This window comes from Blennius ocellaris (genome assembly GCF_963422515.1).
Source record: "Blennius ocellaris genome assembly, chromosome: 8".
NCBI lineage: Eukaryota > Metazoa > Chordata > Actinopteri > Blenniiformes > Blenniidae > Blennius > Blennius ocellaris.
The window spans coordinates 26,285,061-26,304,053 of NC_137657.1; the positions used below are offsets into that span (position 1 = coordinate 26,285,061).

General features: G+C 43.7%; 1 protein-coding gene across 1 annotated transcript; it reads right to left on the reverse strand.

The window, feature by feature from the left end:
* Positions 1-646: 646 nt before the first annotated feature.
* On the reverse strand, positions 647-18,767 carry has2 (hyaluronan synthase 2). Its single transcript, XM_080500222.1, has 5 exons — positions 18,645-18,767; positions 18,181-18,485; positions 9,580-10,206; positions 4,654-4,755; positions 647-4,566 (listed from the first exon to the last, which is right to left on the reverse strand). Exons 3-5 carry the CDS (start codon positions 10,204-10,206, stop codon positions 3,637-3,639), a joined length of 1,659 nt encoding a protein of 552 aa, XP_080356348.1. The 5' UTR covers positions 18,181-18,485; positions 18,645-18,767; the 3' UTR covers positions 647-3,636.
* Between the last annotated feature and the right edge of the window lie 226 nt (positions 18,768-18,993).

The following is an 18,993-nucleotide window of genomic DNA, read 5'->3' on the forward strand; positions in this document are numbered from 1 at the left end:
TGCTTTTGAAAACGTCTGTGTTTTTCATAATTAGTACCAGAAATGACTACAATCTCAACATAAAGATAATTTTGATGATAATTTCTGGTGCAACATAGTGAAAACAACCTCTTAGAACTTCTGCAGTTTGCAGCCTTTTGCATGCATATCATCACAAACTCACCCAGACCACATTGCTTTGTGGCTAGTTTGTTAGCAACGAGGGAGTTAGCTTGAGACTCAGTGAGTCTCTTAAGAAAAGTGTGCTAAATAGTCAATGGTTTTTCTTACAATTTGCTTGGTTGTTTCTGGGACTCTTGCTGGTCGGTTTAAGCCCACGGGCCTAATGTTTGAAACCTGTGATCTAAAAACATGTTTAAGTTATCCTTGGTTATCCAGATTCATCTGAGATTGTCGCTATGAGTTGGATCAAAGCAGGTTTCACAGCGAGAAGGAAGACGTTCAACTGGAGAGCGGGACAGATGTGAGAGTTTCCCTACCATGCTGAAAGAAAACCTGCAAATTGTAAGTCATGCGGTGAACACCTCCGACCATTTCCATTACCTGCTATTAGTCTCAAAAGTTCCAACACTCCGACTTTGACAGCAACTCCACAGATGTGACAAACAAATAAGACAGAAAAAGAAAAACTCCCGGCGCCAGAAGATTAAAACCATAGTTTGTGTTTATTTGGCACGACACAAAAGTGCTCCACACTGCCCGTGACTAGTTTGGCATTTCATTCATTACACTTGGAAAATTAAAGGTTCGGCATGTCAGTTTGTCTTTGTATTTGTTGCTGCTCAGTAAGGCACTTGACAACTTTCAAATATACATGATCTGCAGATAATTACATCACTGTGCAAAGGTTGGTGAAATGTGTTAGTATGAAGGCTTTCAGTCTGCATTGCCTTTATTACTTCTATTGTGTTAAGAACTGAACATTGAAGCCATGAGTCCGTGCAGTTTTAAAAAAACAACAGAAATGTGACAATCATGGGTACGTGTGGTTTATGTGAGAAAACATTTCTGAATGTGGGTAATTGTTTTTACAGCGTAGACATGTAAAACCATGAGTTTTGCATGTACAGCTACCGAAGAAACTCTTACTACATACAAAATCCTATAAACCCCAGAATGGTTTTTAAATAAATATGCTTGATTTCTATCTACGTACAAAGTACAAAAACACAGGTTCATCACCTCTCTTGAAATCAATAATTTATCCCTATAAATTGCATTTTTATTGTTGTTATTGCAGACAAAACCCCCAGCTCATAATTTCACATTGTTTGGTCAAATACACAAGTCATTGTCATTGAACAGTTGAAAGCACAACAAATACATTTTTTTTTTGTTCTTATAAAAACATGAATGAAAATAAAGAATCTTTGGTAGCTAAGCAAAAATAGAATAACAATGTCTATATATATAAAAAAAAAAAAAATGCATTGAAATACGAAGTAAAAATAAGTAAACGGCTACAGCAAAGGGCCGACAAGGCAGAGAAATCCAGCTTTGACTTAATAAGGAAATGCATGTAAAAAGGAAAAAAAAAAAAGAAAAACATTATAAATTAATTGAATCTGTCAGAATGCTCCATCCCGATGCCTTGATGCAATGCAAAGAGAACCACTGAGGTATTTCATTTGATTACGTTGGGCATCACGCTGGATGCCGGGAGAGACACAAAAGTGCGGAAGTGTTGAATTCATGTCTGCTCCAGGTCTCTGCAAACACCGGACCTGTTTCATTCCAAAACTCTGTTCCCTTCCATCAAGAGCCCTCGTTCACATTCCTAATTATCAGGTAGTACTTTTTTTTTCCCCCCACCACAGCGGGTACACTAACATTTTCTTCTCACATTTAACTCGTTCTCTTACAAACCGTCGGGCACAGTGCAAAGGGAGAGATGCCGCCACGCTGTCCTCAATACAGTACTGAAGAACGGAAGAGATCGAGGGCATAGGGAGGGCGGAATTCATTAAGTCTTTGGATTGAAACATATCTAGCCTGTCTGCTTCTTGATGGCGATCGATCAACTCGGTAGAAAGAAATACATTAAAAATAATAGTGTTAAAATCTTTCTTTGCAACATAAACTCATAAGTTCATATAAAAAAAAACAATTATGGTAAATGTTTCTGTTACAAAAACACAGCAGCAATGATAACACCATCTCTCTCATGTGGTCACATGTTTACCAATCAGAGATCAGTTTGAGATTCTTCACTTTGTAAACGTTAAGAAAAATACTGCAGTCATGTCATACGGGAGTGAAAAGAAAACTGCTTTTTGTTTTTAGGGACGTATTGATGCTAGGACAAGGTCAAGTATGAGTACTGACTTTTAGCTACTTGCCCTGAAAAAAAGTATTTATTAAAGTCCATTAAGCCTATTCACACTCTGTACGCAAACGATACTGCTGATGTTAATGACACATGACATCATGTAATACTCGCCGGGTTCAATCGGGAATCTTTACCGAGTATGAGTACTCGGTAAAGATTCAGTATCGGGCCCAACAAACCGACACTGGTATCGGTATCAGTGCGTCCCTAATCGTCTTCACATTCAACATACTCCAAATTCAGAGCGGCCACAACGAAAACCCAGTTCACACACAGCTGTGTACTGAAGTGTGTCTTAAAGCCTCTCCACTCTCCAAACTGTCTTCAAAGAAAAGTGCTTTCTCAAAGTTGGCATGAGAAGCAAGATAGTTGGATTATAGGATTCCTGGGTATCTATTGCCCTAAAGCTGCTCAACTGAATCGTACAAGTAAGTCTTTCCCATATGACATGAGTGCAACAAAACAAAGAGAGCAGCTTTCCATTTTAAAGCCCGTTCTCCACCTCTATAAACTGATATTGTAGCTCTTCCCAGAACAGATACAAAACACTGTAAAGGCACACCCATGTAATACCCCCAGACCTTACAGGTTTGGACATGTGCATTATATTCTTGTGTTGGACCTCATCAATACTCAGGATCCACAGACTGACCCCATTACGCCAATAACGTTGCCTAAGTTAACACATTTTCCTGCTACTAATTGATTTGACAATGGTTCTGTCGTCCATTATCAGTTACACACTGGCAGTTTTCTTGCTTCCCTTTAGTGTGTGGGGGGTGCAACACTGAGACTTTTCTTTGGTGTGGACAAACAAATCTTTTTGAGAGATACAGTGATGCTCTGGAGGGAAAATATTCTTTGTGGTCAAGTTGAACCCCAACGGGAGACATTAGAGATCAGACAGTTCCTCCGGCTGATGTTCGACTGAAGCCCAGTGAAAATGACAAGAAGAGGTAGCTGATACCATGAAACCGAGCACTCTTACTGCCAACCACAACGCTGCCACTCGGAGTTGTCTGACACGTTGGACTAAACCAATCCGAGCAAGTTATTCTGCTAGCACACCATTGTTGCTCGATCAGAAACGCCACGGTTACACCCACTGCCGTTGATATGCTTTTTGCCATTCAAGTCTGAGTGAAATTAAATAAAACACCCTGGTCTTCCGCCCATTCTGGTTGAACTCAACCAATTTTGCCTCCAGAGCTGCTCTGCATCTGAGAAACATTTGCGTAACAACAACACCGCATGTGTGAAAACAGCCCAAGAGAGTTCAGTGGTAAAGGATGACTGTAGTCTGGAAGTCATACGTCCAGCACCATGTCGTAGTGTGTTTCCTTCTTCCTCTTCCCGCATTTGCTTATGAGCACTGTATACAACGTCAACAGTATGACCCAATAACTGGCATAGACGACCGCCCCTATAACCAGAACTAACTTTTCTGATTCGGGAAAGGGTTTTCTAGTCTGTAAAATGACTGTGTATATAATCCCAATGAAAAGGATGGTGAACCAGACTGATATCGGAATCAGACCGATGAAGTTCACGACTACCGTTTTTCTCCCAGAAGTTCCCCATCCGGACTTGTTGATCGTTGCTATCGCAAACATTTTGGCCGGCAACAGGCTTGACATATACAGTACAGAATAGAACGACATGAACACCATGACAATGTTACCTCTGAGGCAGCTGGCGAAGGACGACTTAATCAGTGCCACAGCTTGCACGATGAGCAAAAACAAGAGGATATTCCAGAGCCTCCCTTGGTAGAAGAGTTGGATAGCAGTGGCAATGAGAAAAAATGGGAAGAAGCCAGTGATCACGGCCTCATAAGTCATCCATAGATGGTGTTTGTGGAACCACATGGAGTTATAGAGCCATTCTCGGAAATACGACTTACTCCATCGAGTCTGTTGATTGAGCCACCGCAGATACGTGATCGGCGTCTCTGTAAGGCACTTTGACCGTGCTGTGTATTTAGTTGCATAGCCGAGGCTGAGAACTCGGTTCGTGAGATGGCGATCATCCCCAAAACTGCAGTGAGAGCCCATGAACGTCTGATTGTACCAGTCCTCGAGAAACTCGTGCAGGAGGGAGTTTCGGTACATTCCCAAAGGGCCGCTGATGCACTGAACGCAGCCGAAGTAGGACTGGCAGGCGCGCTCGATGTTGAAGGCCATCCAGTAACGGACGCTGCTCAGGAAGGAGATCCACGACTCGTATTTGTTCAAGATCTACAAAGAGATTGACATGGGGAAGAGTGAAGTTTGGAAAAATACAATGGGTGACGTATTTAGAGAATCTTGATTTTACAGCTCTACCTGTACGTCTCCTCCTACTCCTCCCACCATAGGGTCTTCTTCTAAAACCTTCACCATCTCCACTGATGATGCCGGGTCCAGCATGGTGTCAGAGTCACACACCTGCAAACAAACCGACAAAGCTTCACTTAAACACGAGAGCCAATCAAACACATCTGCATTCAATCATGGTTTTCAGTACAAATCAAATGTGTGAGGGTTTATCCAAAAAGACATGACAAGCAACAGTATGGTGTGAAATGCTCTGCAGCAAAGATCAAACTGACTGCTTTCGATTTGAACAGTCACTCTCTATCACTATTTTTCTCATGTTCATTTGCAGTTCTCCCTGTTTTCTACTATAAATGGTCATTTTCCTGACTTGCAGAGTCAGGTGATGAGAACAAGTCCCGAGTCCACTCCCTGCTAACAAAACACATCTGTTCCAGCCCGAGCATGATGATAGTGAAAAGGCACGCAACGCTGTCCCTCCTATTCTCTAACGTTGTAGGGTACTGGCACATTTGCTGGCAGGGCTGCACAGAGTTCTTTTGAAATCTCTCTCTAAACAAGTGGTTTGCTGGCAAGCTGCAGGCGGCTGCAAGTGTCGGACAACAGCACAACACATGCTTTTCACTTTCAACATTCCTACTTATCGTGTACTGCATACTCATTAAAGATTTTCCTCATCCTATTACGTTATTCAGATGTATATGGAAAACTGATGGTATGCATAGTTCCCCTCTCAGTCATCACGGAACAATCCATACTTGAGTTGTAACCTTATGAGTTACCACAATGCACATGTTCAGTTTTGGGTGGTACAGTGATAAATTAGTTCTGCTAGAAGCAGGAATGCTTCTAGTTCAAACCTGGTGACCACCATTAAATGTGTTTGCATGTTCCCCCTGTGAAGATTTCCTCCAGCACACGACTTCCTTCCACAATCAATTAATTGGTGATTCTAATTTTTATGGCACTAGGAACTGGGAAATTGCCTCTTTTGAAAACTTGTACTTTCTACATTGTTCACATGACCATAACTGACATGAAACATCCAGCAGTGCTGTTTTTTATTGCTGTTATCAGAGTCCATACGCCGACCAAGATGAGGTGTAATTTATCATCACACTACATCAATGTACTGTTGCTCTAAAGTCTACAGTTAACATGTTTGGAAATCCCTCACCTCCAATTTCTCAAGGTCAAGTTTGATTGTGTTCAGGTGAAACCTTTCCAACTTTACAGTTACCATTGGACATACCTTAATGGTACCATATTAGGCAAAATTCGTATTCCAATGGTTTTCTAACAGGAATATGGTGTGTCTCCACAGCCTGTGTATGAAGCCTCAGAAGTGAAGAAAGTCTGTCATCTCCCTCACTTGCTTACTCTATTTTTTTAGCAAATGTGCTCATTTCAGGCCAATTGGATATTTTCCCTTCATGATGTCATGTGAGCAAAGAACCGCTCCGTCTGGTAGTAGATACTCACTTTGACCATTCCACAGGTAGATGAGCTCTGCACTCAAGTAGGCATGGGCAGACATAGTTCATTAGCATTTAAAGGTTCAAACAGAGAAGCAGCCTGTTCTCAGTGGAGTTCATGAGAGGGACTTTTAGAATTGCAGAAATCTACGGCCAAGGCTGGATTTGGGGAAATACACTTTGAATACAATGCTGTCAGACGTCTGACACCAATTAGAAATTGTTGAAAAAACGTAAAATGTGGGATCTTTAAATTGTCTCTTAATATGTGTTTCGGCCACAGATCTTTAAAGGAAAAGACCAAAATAATGTTAAATTGAACAACCGATAAGACATTAACAGAGACAAACTACCTTTACAATAGAGCAGAATTTCATGGAAATAAACACAAACAGAAATACCTCAGACTGCAACAATAAGTGACTATAGTAAACGGAGAACCAACCACTGGCCTACCACATCCCACAAAGCCAACAACCATTGTGTGTAGTAGCCTCATGGCCAAAGGCCCATCTTCTCTCTCATCTTTGGGTTTTTATAAGCAGCCGCCTTTGAGGGAACTTGGTGATTAAAGCTGGTCACCTGGGAGATACGATGGCGTACGTGGCCATAATAGCATGGTGAGTCTGCAAGGTGGTGTTGTGGTTAAAACTCACTCATCACAACAAAAAGACTCCAGATTGATTGTGGTCTCGGACCTTTCTGTGCATCTTCTCCCTGTATACATGGGCTTCTACAGATATTCCAGCTTCTTCTCAATAATAAATGTATTTTAGGTTAACTGTCGATCCCTAACTAGGATTTAGCATGTAAATTTGAATAGATTAGCTGATCTAAATTAGTGAAGCAATCGCATATGAAGGCCTGCTGATGACTGTTTACCTGAAAAGTCCTTTTGTGGTACAAACGAGGTTTGTGTTAAATTGGGGAAAAAAACTGAAATATTAAACTATGACAACATCACAGAAAGTCCCGTGCCTCACATGTGCTTCACACACACACACTTTTTTTTCACTGGAATACACAGATTGGTGTGTGTGCCACAGGTTTGGATTCATTTCATGATGCTTGGTGAAAATACACAGTGATGCTTCGACTGCATGATGTAACCAGTCACTATGGCTGTAGGTGGCAAGATGTCAGCACATTGAGCCAAACTGACTAAATGAGAATAGCAGACAGAAAGTCTGACGATGAATCCTATTCCCTTGAATAAGAGAAGGCTATATAGCTTAGCGTACTTCCTTTAACATGGCTTTTACAATGAGAACAGGTTCTTCAGCTAATGTGGAGCTTGGTGCAGCAATGGTTGTTCTCGTCACTCGTTATATTTCAAGCTACGCCAGCACACAAAGAAAAACTTAGTTTATTTCTGCCTACTCAAATCTAACTGTATTTTTAAGTCAACATTTTACATAATTTGAGTTATTTTGGCCCACGAACATACGTGGTCAAAGTTTCTCTGGCAGTTTTGAGATCCTACTCCAAATAGCAGTAAAGTAGAGTAGATCTGTTTTTACACCTAGTCGTGGGCTGCACTGCCCCTCTTCATGCTACACTTCACAACACGATGCACACGGCCACAGTCCACCTAAAAGCAGCACAAAAGAGTCTTTGTGAAGCCCCCCGCCTCCCCTTTTCCTCCTTTTCCTCCGCAGACATCTCTCTTTCTGTCCTCTCTGTCATGAAATCAGTCCAGCTTTTTCTCTTCCTCAGGGTGTCCTCCTCAGATGTCAGCTGTCCTCGTACATGAGGTTGTATTCAAAGAAACACACAGGAAGCATTCAAAAATTGCATGAATGAAAAGTACTGACCTTTACATTCAATTTGTTTTGATCATTTTAGGTTAGGTTTTGTCTATTTTGCCTCACACCTGTGCTTTAAGATTTTAGATGGTGTCACACCCTGTGGTGTTTATATAGTTGGAGTTTCAAAGGTATAATACAACAACAGTTGTTCATTAAATCCATTCAGTGTCATTTCATGATCACTGTCCATTAACTGACTGTTTATCACTAAAACTGAAAACGTTTTTATGCATTTTTCAGGGTCTGTTTACATGACCATAGTGCTCGGTGCCACTGAAAGTGTTTTTTTTTTCAAAGCAGCTCCCAGGGTGGAGTTTTTTTTTTTAATGATTCATCTCTGTCTCTGTGGAAACGAAGGGAAATGCAACTTTTTAAAAACGTTTCTATTCCAACTCAGTGAAAATGGGGGCGAAAATGCAACTTCTTGAATGGAACTTTTTGAAAATACTTAAATTCTGCCTCTCTGTATAATGGGGAATAATGCAACTTTTCAGAAATGCTACATCACAGCAGTAGTAAATAGTTCTTCTGTATGTGTACGACAAGGAGGACAATAACAAACATGGCGTCCTCCAGAGTGTCATGACTCCCAGCCCATATTCTCCTGGGGCTTGGTATTTTTTATAGTTGAACGACACCTGGAAGAGCAATCCACCTTGGCTGTCTGTCCATGTGAATGTCTCTCTACAACCATTGTCTATTTTCACAACATATTGTTCACAGTGTGGCACGACTGGCCCACCGTGCTATCTACATCGTTTAAAAATGTTGCCATTTGAACTCAAAAACATTTTTAAGTCCTGTTTACATGGCAATGTTTTCATATGAAAAAAACACTGAAAAAGCAACTTTTTTAAAACGTTGCTACTGCGCATGTGCACCCCAAGTGGCCCTACATGAACACTACATTGTTTTCACAACATTGCTGTGTGAAGAAGAATCTTTACTTAAACAAAAACGCAAAAACCACGAGTTTAAACTTAAAACATTATCGTGTAAATGTAACATTTTTTTCTGAAACAAAACTGAAAGGGAAAAGACGCTTTCACTTGAAACTCAGAAGAAACCTTCATTGTGTCTCAAGCTGACTCAGTGCTGCTGATTCTCAACATACCACTGACTCATATCATTTCACAACACCCTGTGCAGCTGCTTTCAGCCATGCCTGGCTGATTTTATGTTTCATTATTATATCTGAAATTATACGAGTATCGACGTGAATGATGTGATTTGACACACATAGCAGTGTTTTGGGATTTCCACTGTGACTCTGAGCTGAGCTGAGCTGTCACCACTTTTTTTGGTCAGTCAAAGGACTGATTCGCTCAATCACTTCAGATTAGCTATTTCGATTTGTTTGGAGAAACGTGATCTTCAATCTGGAAAGAAACAATTTTGAACGGATAACCAAGGAAGAAAGCAGAAAAAATCTGACATGTTAGAATGTTTTTGTAAGGATGCTCAAGTAGTTTGCACTGCTCCTCCTGTCAACAGTAGCTCATCATCAAGCAGCCAGCTGGCAGGACACAGAGAAAATCGTTCTGCGATGCTCCAGCTTTCTTCATATACGACAAAAAAATTTAAAATTAGAGGTTCATCATCAGTTATTATCAAATATTATTCCCACATAAACTGATTGCTCTTATCCTCACCTGCACATAGTCCATACTCCGTCCGAGCGCTTTGAAGGCCGTGTACATGACCTCCCTCTTCCCTCCCCACTTCTGCATGACACACACCAACTTGTTGTTCAGCACCAGCCTGGAGATCTGCTGGAGGCTCTCGGCGTAGCTCTCGTCCGTCTCATCGGGGCCCCGGGCATGATAGTTACTCCGCCAAACGTACGTGGCCGACTTGTCCCACCCCATGATCTCTTTGAAAATCTCCATCATGTACAGGTCATCGTTTGAGTTCCCGTCGATCACCATGATCACCTTGATCCCCGGGTACGTCAGCCTCTTGACCGACACCAGGCACTTCCTCAGGTAGTTGGGGTCCTCCTGGTACGCCGCGATGCACAGCGCCAGCGACTTGTTCAGTTTGATGGGCGTCTCCAGGGAGCGACGCATGTTTCTGTGTTCCAGGAGCGCAAACAGACTCTGGACGATGAGGTGGACCACCAAGATGGCGCCGTACATGCCGAAGGAGAGGTAATTGCCCGCCGTCGTGACGAACTGGTAGCCCATGATGTAGGCAGTGGAGATGCCGACCAGGAGGGACACACCAAACATGGTGGTCCCGAATATCCTCAGGTATGTCAGGACTCTTTGACACTTCATCTACCGACAGAAGAAAAAGGTTCATTTTAGAGACTGTGCAGTAAACGTCAACAATTTATTAAAGGAAAATCAACATCAAATATACTTTGATGGGCTTGTTGTGCAAATATGATGCCTACCAAGCGCTTTAAACCATGCAAACCCTTATAAAATACAAGAAATGCTCATACACAGCATTTTCCATTATACTATGGCACGCACACACACACACACACACACACACACAACCGTATTGTTTTGCTGGAGGAAAGCGGCAAGTAGTGAAAGCAGTAAAGTTTCTCCTTGTTTTGCCCTCTCCTTCACCTTCTTCCTCCCTCCGCCTCTCCCCCAAAATCCGTCTAAATGTCAGACAGTTGTGAGTAGCCGATTGTTCCAACTCTCACTTTTAGTGTGGGTGGGCGCACGTTACAAGATTTCTTGACCTAATTAAGCAACAAGCTGGCTGCCTCGACCCACCCAACGAAAGAATAATGGCAGCTATGGATTTTTTTTTCCACTGTACAGTAAATTTAACGGGTCTTGAGTTGAACGCCATATAAGGAGCTCGGATCATGCACCATTATTGTCTGTGTTTTCATGAGAGGGGTGGGGGTTGGTACTGATAATGGACATCCACCGCTTTTTTTTATCTAAACTGCGCAAAAAAACGACTTGGGTGACAGCTTCCCTGCTGCACAGGCCTTTGCTCTCACTCCTGAAGTTTAGTTTCCAGCCCTCATTATGCTGCTACCGCCATCTGTTTGGCAGACCGGCCCGAGACCCACTCAGAGTGGCTCGGCTCAACGCGGAGCGGACCACCCTGTGATGTCATCTGTTTATATCTCCGTGGGAAGAAGAAGAAGGAGAAGGAGAAGACATGAGCTTTTCCGAATCTTCTAATGCTGCACGTGTGCCTCGTCCCTCGCCGAGACTCCCTGTAGAGAGCGTCACAAATAAAGCCACCGTCAACAGGAGACGCACAGACGAAGATGTGCGGTGAACGTAAGGCCGGACGCCAAAAGGACCTTTTGACTTGACCGACCTAGGGCGCCCCCTTGTGGGACAGTTCCTAGTCCTGTCTGTGTGACGGTGTGCAGCTTCCTCCATGCCACGTTCAGCTGATTGCATGAGAAATACATCACGAGAAATGTCTGAGCAACACGCATGTAAGGTAGATGGAGGACACGCTGTAAAATCATCACACAGAAAGTACGTAAAGACATGCGGAGTTTGTGATCTGGCAAAGGTTATTCGCACCACACCTAAGACAGATGGAGGGAGGGGATGCAGAGAGAGAGAGAAACAGAGAGAGAGAGAGAGAGAGAGAGACAGAGACAGAGAGAGAGGTGGATACATGTAGTGTGGAGAATGAAAAACAGAGACAGACAAGACATGCGACAACGAGCGAGAGGACACACACACACACACACACACACACACACACACACACTGCTTGGCGCAGACACAATCCCTTGTTCATTTGATCACTGGATGAGAAGGCCACAGCGAGTGTAGCAGGCCTCCTCTGGCACGTGGCAAGGCTCTTAACGTCAACCGCTCATTTACAAGACCCCAGACACACACACACACACACACACACACACACACAAAACCTTTCGACAACAGTGGAGGGACAGAAAGAGAGAAGTCTGTAAAAAATCCACATTTTAATTGTGTTAAACTGCCTTCTCTCAGTTCCTACATTGTTTTACAGCTATATAAGGTAGCGCAGAGTAAAGTCCTCCACCACATCTTTATTCACCCACTTAAAGCAAACCACTTTCTCAAGGAGCACATTTCTCAGCATTACTGTGCAATCAAAACCAATGTTCACTGTTTAGCAAACGTTGGTTCATGTGAAACCGCATTCGGCTCGAGCCGAACAGGCTTTTGTTGTCTCCCCACTATAAACCCGCTGAAGAAACGCAGCTTTTACGGGTCAAGTCAATTCACTGAGACGCTTTTGCTCTTTGAGGCGTCGCAAACGTGAAAAGGTCAGATGGACAATTATCTCAGAGAGACTAAGAGCCGGTCATAACGCTGCTCTGATATTGGACCCGGTCCCTGAGGGACGCCCCCTATAATCAGAGCAGTGTCTGTGACAGTGGAGGTGGACACACACACAGATGACCCGGATGATGTCACTTTGAAGTAGTGTGTATCTTTTGCGTGCCAATGTGCGTCTGTGCAAGCTGAAGGCGTTATTAACACACGCTGATGACATCACTCCGGCTTTCTGTTTGTTTTGATATCATGATGCATGTGGAGCAATAACGCCCCCGCACTTTATTGTGTTTTTGCATGTGTGTGTGTGTGTGTGTGTGTGTGTGTGTGTGTGTGTGTGTGTGTGTGTGTGTGTGTGCTTGCATCCAACCTGAGAGTGACCCCTGTGTTGGATGGAGTCTCCCTCTGACATCATCAACGGTCTCTCGAGTTCAACCCCCGTCTCAGAAGTAACATCACAACTTTGCACATGGATGTGCAAGTGACAGTTAGTCAGTGAGCGAGTCAACAAATGAATGAATAAATGAATGAACGGCCCAAATGTACACAGTTCAATCATTTTTTAGAGACAATATCTGCCGGTTTGAAATCAATTTTGGAGTCAGGATATTACACTCAAATCATACACTGCTGGATGGACTGGTTCAGGGTGACCGCTCACGAGTTTTATTTTGTACACAATGATGTTTTGAAGAGTCTGTATCTCCTTCCAGAGCAGATGAGAGAACGAGGTGCACACGGTGTGTGTGGTCCTTTAATATACGCCTGGCCAGGGTGACAAAATAGAGCTGCATGTGAATATTCTATTTTGTGCTCTTTACTATATTTTGCATTCATCATAATCAGCAAGCGTCTCGACATAAAAACCATGTTTATGTATCTTCTTATACGTGTTGAGAAGCATCCGGAATCCACATTTGTGATTTATTCTGTGAGAAAGATGAGACTGTGTGCCAACTTTATACCCATCCTATCACCTGCACAGAAAAGAAAATGGAAAAAACAACCTTGCCTTAAACCTGGGATTTCTGATTACAGAAGAGGAACATTCAAACTTTTATCATGGCCCAAATATCTTTACATGTATTTGGAAAGATGAAATGCTTTTGTTTGAAACAGCTGAATCAGCATTTTATAGCCGAACCAGCTTCGTAGTGTCGTGGTGAAAATGGAAATGTGTGGTATTCTCCCAAGAAAATTAGGAATACAGTGAAATACGGGACCCATTCTGGTCCTCAGGCATAATAAATGATTTATCACAGCCAGGGGAATCACCACATGCTGTAATAAACCTCATGCATGTTATGTAACGGTGAGCAGCTGTCAGATATATGTGTACCTTGTCTGGGTAAATGAGAATGCCATTAAGCCTCCCAGTTGCTGAACACTGGCCATGTGTACGACTGCATGTGTGTGTATGTGAGCTCAGCATAATGCGCACAGCATGTGTGTTTCGGCCATCGCGCGCACGTGCGCACGGGAAGGGGTGTGTGAGTGTACGTGCGCTGCAGCAAGGAGGAGATGGCTTTGACTCAACTCACATGAGAGCAGTAGACAGCCTTTCGGGGTTCCGGTTCAAGGCCTGTGATGGGACGTAAAGTATAACAAGGCTCGCCAGGGTGAAGCGCGCACGCACGTCTCCATCGCATTTGCGCGCGCGTCATCACTCGTGCGCTCAGCAGAGAGCGTAAATCTGAAGCGGAGCCAAGAAAGACAGCCCGCTGTTTCTGTGTGGAGCTGAGATAACATAAAGCTTACATCTTTTTGTTGGTGTGACGAAGCAGTGACTGGCTGGAAGTGTAACACTCACAAATCAGCGTTTCTGGTTGGATGAGCGCCATTCACAAATCAAACTTTAACGCCGTGAGTCAGCTTGCACCCTGAATACAGTTAAAGCACGAGGAAGAAACTTTAAATTTAATGATTTAAAGTCCATTACTCACAATCAGGTTACAACCAATTCCCACTGCAAACCGACTAATAATAATTTGATATTAATTTAATTTATGGTTTGCTGAAGCCTCTCGATCGACTGAGGAAACACGGAACAAGTTTTACTCTGCCACCAAGACAGCATGAGAAAAACAGATCTGCTGAGGTCATCTACACCTTTGAAATCTCAAGTGCGTGATGTTCTGCCAGGAGAAGTTCAAAACTACACAATGGAGAGACCCGCAGTGTGGAACGCCAACAAGCAACACGTATAGCGAGCGTATGTGTGCGTAAGAGCTGCCGCGGTGCGTCCCTGTACGCGGGCCGAGGAGAGCTGCAAAAAAAAAAAAAAAAAAAAACCAGGCCGGGGCGTGTATTTGAAAGGCATTAAAATGTGGAGACGACCCTCAAGACAGTTGCAGCAGGATGCAGGAATGGCTCACGTGTTCCTCGCCGGATGACGAGGCAGAGGAGAGGGAGCAGCTGGGAAAGAGTCGAGAGTTGGCTGCTGGCTTGGGCCAGACACACACACACACACACACACACACGCACGCACACACACACGCATGCACGCACACACACACGCACACGCAGCTCAAGGCTGAATCTCTGGTCTCTGCCAGCTCCCATCAGCTGCTTTCTTTCAGAAAAACTGCAAAAATGTCCTCTACTTATTGATGAAATATAATCAATGATGCTGAGTCTGATTGGTCTTTTGGTGCTCAGACATTTATGTATTTGTGTTCCAGTTAATTACAAACCGGCGCTTCTCCAAGCTGGAGCCATGCGCTATAAAAGAAACTCTAAATTAAGTGAAAGGTCAAGTGGATTTTTAAAAGGCCCTGCTTGGAAATGTGTGACCATCCTAACCCCCCCCCCCCCATCACCACCACCACCACCTTAACCCCCCACCCCCCCACACACACCTACTCTCTCTCTTCCTCATGTATTCACAGTGCACTGTTGTCGCCATTATAAGAACCAGAACTAAACAGCACCACCACCCACCACTACTTGCCTGATTGGAATCAGGTGGACACGGCCACAACTGGCACGTTACAGAGGAGGTGCTTTTAACGTGCCCCCTTCTTCCTTTTCTTCCATCCTCCTATGTCTCCCTCCTCACCCACCTTCTGCACGCTATTAGAATCAGATGTTATAAGACTGTGGGCAGTCATGTGCAAAGGTTGCAACATCGCCGCTGAGTGTTTTGCTGGGTGTCGTCACCTGACTTGTGTTGAACTTAGCGGTAGCTGCAGGTCAATGAGACGCTGACGCTAAAATCTGTTCTCCAGCCAAGACGTGCTGTTTGGTGTTCTGGCGAGGCTTCTACCTTCGACTCATCCCCTCAAGTAGGAAGACGAGTGGACGAGAGGAAGCGGTACCACATGGAGAGCGGGGGCGTTGAGAGCAGCATCAATGGGAGCTGTATTGAGAGGATGAAGCATGGAGGAAGGCGGAGAAGGACCGGAGGCACAGTAGTAGTGGGATTGGCTCTCCTCACTGCCAGCTGAGGTGCTGGAGCTGCGCCACTGTGGCCGACTCCGAGAAGCCAAAGTACAGATGTGGCTCAGCCGGGAATGCCCCCCCCCTTTCTTCCCACTTCAGCCAATCATTTGAGTGATCATCTGTTTGCTTTTCTTCCCGACTCAGCATTTACACAATAAGAATGAATGTGACTGTTGAGTCTCGGTGCTGTCATGAATACAGCTTCTGTTGGGATTCTCCTGCTTCTGAAAGTCATCAGGTCTGTCTGCCACAAAGAGTGCAGGGGAAAAAAAAGGATGTCTGCTTGTCTCTGCGTGTTATCCATTGATGCGACACTTCTCTGGTCTGGCAACGGTGTGTTATCAGCAGGGCTCCAAAATAAATGGTTTCTATTCATAGATTATGTGGCTATAAGATAACATGAAGACACTTGAGGGGTGAATGAGAAGATGATCGGAGGTAGTGAAGAAGAAAGACTGACCGGGGCTTTGATTTAGATTTAGAATTGCAAACAGTTTTGCCTTCTTTAGCAAGATTTCTGACTATTGACGACAATAAGAACGGAGAAGTGATGTACGAGAGCCAAGAAAACCTGATGAACAGCTCTTTAAACACAGCTTACATTGTGCTGCTCTTAATGATGCTTTATGGCCCACTGGAACCGCTGGATCTGTGCATTAACACTGGCATCAACTCTCCTCATGATACGCTGTGTGACTCAGTATGAGGTAGTGGGAGTCTAACTGAAAACCTCTCCAACGTCCAAATTTTGGCTTTTATTGGCCGGTTACTGTGGCGCTTCACTCTTTCTATACCAGGGGAAGCTGGAAAAGAAAAACCGAAGGTATTAATGCACAAAATAGATGAGGCTGTTTGGGAGGGCATACTCAATGTGCTTTCCTCTAACTTCAATAGCTATCCTCTGCCAGCCTCAAGCCCCAAAGGCGCTATACAGTGAAGGCCCCCTTGCTGGGAGCAGTAATGGCACGTGAGACTTGTTGTGGGCCCTAATGGAGGCCAGCCATGGAATGCTTTCCTCTGTTAGGCAGTAAACTGCACTCCGCTCTGCGTGGAAGAACATCCTGCAAGAACAAGATGAGTCGGCAGTTTGACTGTCACAAAAAAAAAAAAAGTCTCTTTTTATCCTGTTTTTAACCTCAGCAAAGAGCTGTAAGCTCACTCCACCTACAAATAAAATATCTGCTTTAGTGTTTAACATTCCACATAAAAGCATTAAACTCGGACTGTCCACTGAGGACTGCACTCAGCTTGGGAACTCCCTGGACTGAGATCAGGAAATGTATGCTGGCATGAGTTTGGATGCAAGTCGACACAAGCAGAAAGCCTGTACATGCACTGAACATGCAAGAAAGATGTGCATCTGTTGCTTCAAATTTACAATTACTAAGTGGAAAACTGATTAGTAAAGGAAGCGACAGGAAGCGCCATTTCTCAGGTGTAATGCTGTAATAACTGCATCACTGAAACGGATGGTTATTTACACATTTTACTTTGTTTAAAAAATAAAAAACTTTGTTTAAAAAAATAATATTTCAGGTCAGTAGGAAGTACATTCCATGTGTAGGATGGAAATGTCACTGTACATGATTGATACATGTCCGGAATTCTCCCACATACAGTATAACTCACAGATGGGCATTCCTTGTGTGGGAAGGGGAAGAGCCATCAGTGGTATCTGTGCACCGAGAGGTTTAAGGAGGCAGATGGAGGAAGCGAATATGACAACGGAGCAAGGCAGATGTTCATTTGCATTACATGCATAATCCAGCTAATGTGGTGGGCGTGTATAGAAGATATAATATTTAAAAAAGGAGGTTAATGGTGCTTTATACGGGCCACTTGTCTTAAGTTGTGTGGTCATGCTTTGAGGTTCTAGGAAATTAATGAAATTCAGCCACAATATATTCACTAAATTGTACGATTACTAATTGTTTAGTTTTTTTTGCCAAAAATTTAAAGATTTTTCATCCGTCTCCTCTGCGTAATTCTCCCTCTGCCACTCCAGGCGTCAAATTACGCGCTCCTACCAAGAGGCAAACCGAGCCCAGCCCGCTCATTGGCTCACAGATTTCACATAATGACGCACAGCTTCTTGCGTCATCAATTTGGTTTATTCTCAAGCTATAATAATAGTTTCGGGGCCAAGACTGTGAAGTTTTACACGGTAAAGAAATCTGGATCTCATCTTTCTAAATTGTCGTCACATTACGACATCTGGCACAAGGATGCAAATGCAGATGTTTATGGACAAATTGATCCTCTGAAACATGTTTAATGTAAGAAGATGTCAGTGAACACGTGCGTGAAGATGCTGAGATGTGATGAGCAGCACTTGTTGGAAATAAACGGACATAAAGTGCGCAGAACTTTTAATCTCTCCCAACCTTCGATAGTGGAAAAATGTGACAAAAGTATTCGTTTTTGAAATTGTGCGTCATTATTCCCTATGCATTCCCAGCATGCGAATGGGTGTCATTCAACAGAAACACTCATCAGTGTCTGTGTGCGTCTTTGCTGGGTCACCGGACCAAACGGTCCCAGGACGCCTACCTTGACGCGGCTGCTGTCTCCTCGGTCGTCCGAGAGGGAGGATACGGTCAACTCAGCCGGTTCTGGTGCCGATCCACGGGCAGACGAAAAAGAAGTGACAGAGCTGGAGTTGTAGAGACAGTCATTAATCCGCTTGATTTGGTCCTCATTCAAAGCAGGGAAAAATAAAAAATAAAACAACAATCGTCCCTTTTTGCAAGCAATCGTCCTCTAACTTTGAACAGTCTGCCTGCAGTCATCAACCGGGGACCACATGGAACTTTGGTGTACAAACATCTTGTCAGTCAGCTTTGGCACCACGCGTGCTTGAAAGAAAAGAAAAGAACAGAAAAAAGTATAAATAAAATAGACTTCAAAAATGATAAATATATTTCTCCAACTTCTGACAGTTTCATTCATTCTTTTAAAAAGTTGCAAAAAGCAATCAAATTTTTAAGAGGCAAAAAAAAAAAAAGTTCAATCACCATCTGAATGGTCAAACAGGAGCCAAATGTTTGATGTGTTTTGGGAGGGCATGCAGGTAAGTATTTCTCTAGTTTCCCCCAAAAGCATCCAGGTTACACAGAGCGCACAGAAGTGGCCAAAAGTCTGTGCGCCGCTGTTTCAGCTGTCTAATTCCTTCCAGACGGACGTGTGTGTGCGTCTGTGTGCGTCTGGATGTGTGTGTGCGTGTGTGGAGCCTCCTTTATGGCTGCTGCGGCTCCCAAACTCCTTTTACCGGACTACAACAGATTGGCGTGTTGTTTTAATAAGAGGGGGGAGGTTTTTGGGGGTGTAAAGGAGGAGCGATGGAGAGAGAGAGAGAGAGAGAGA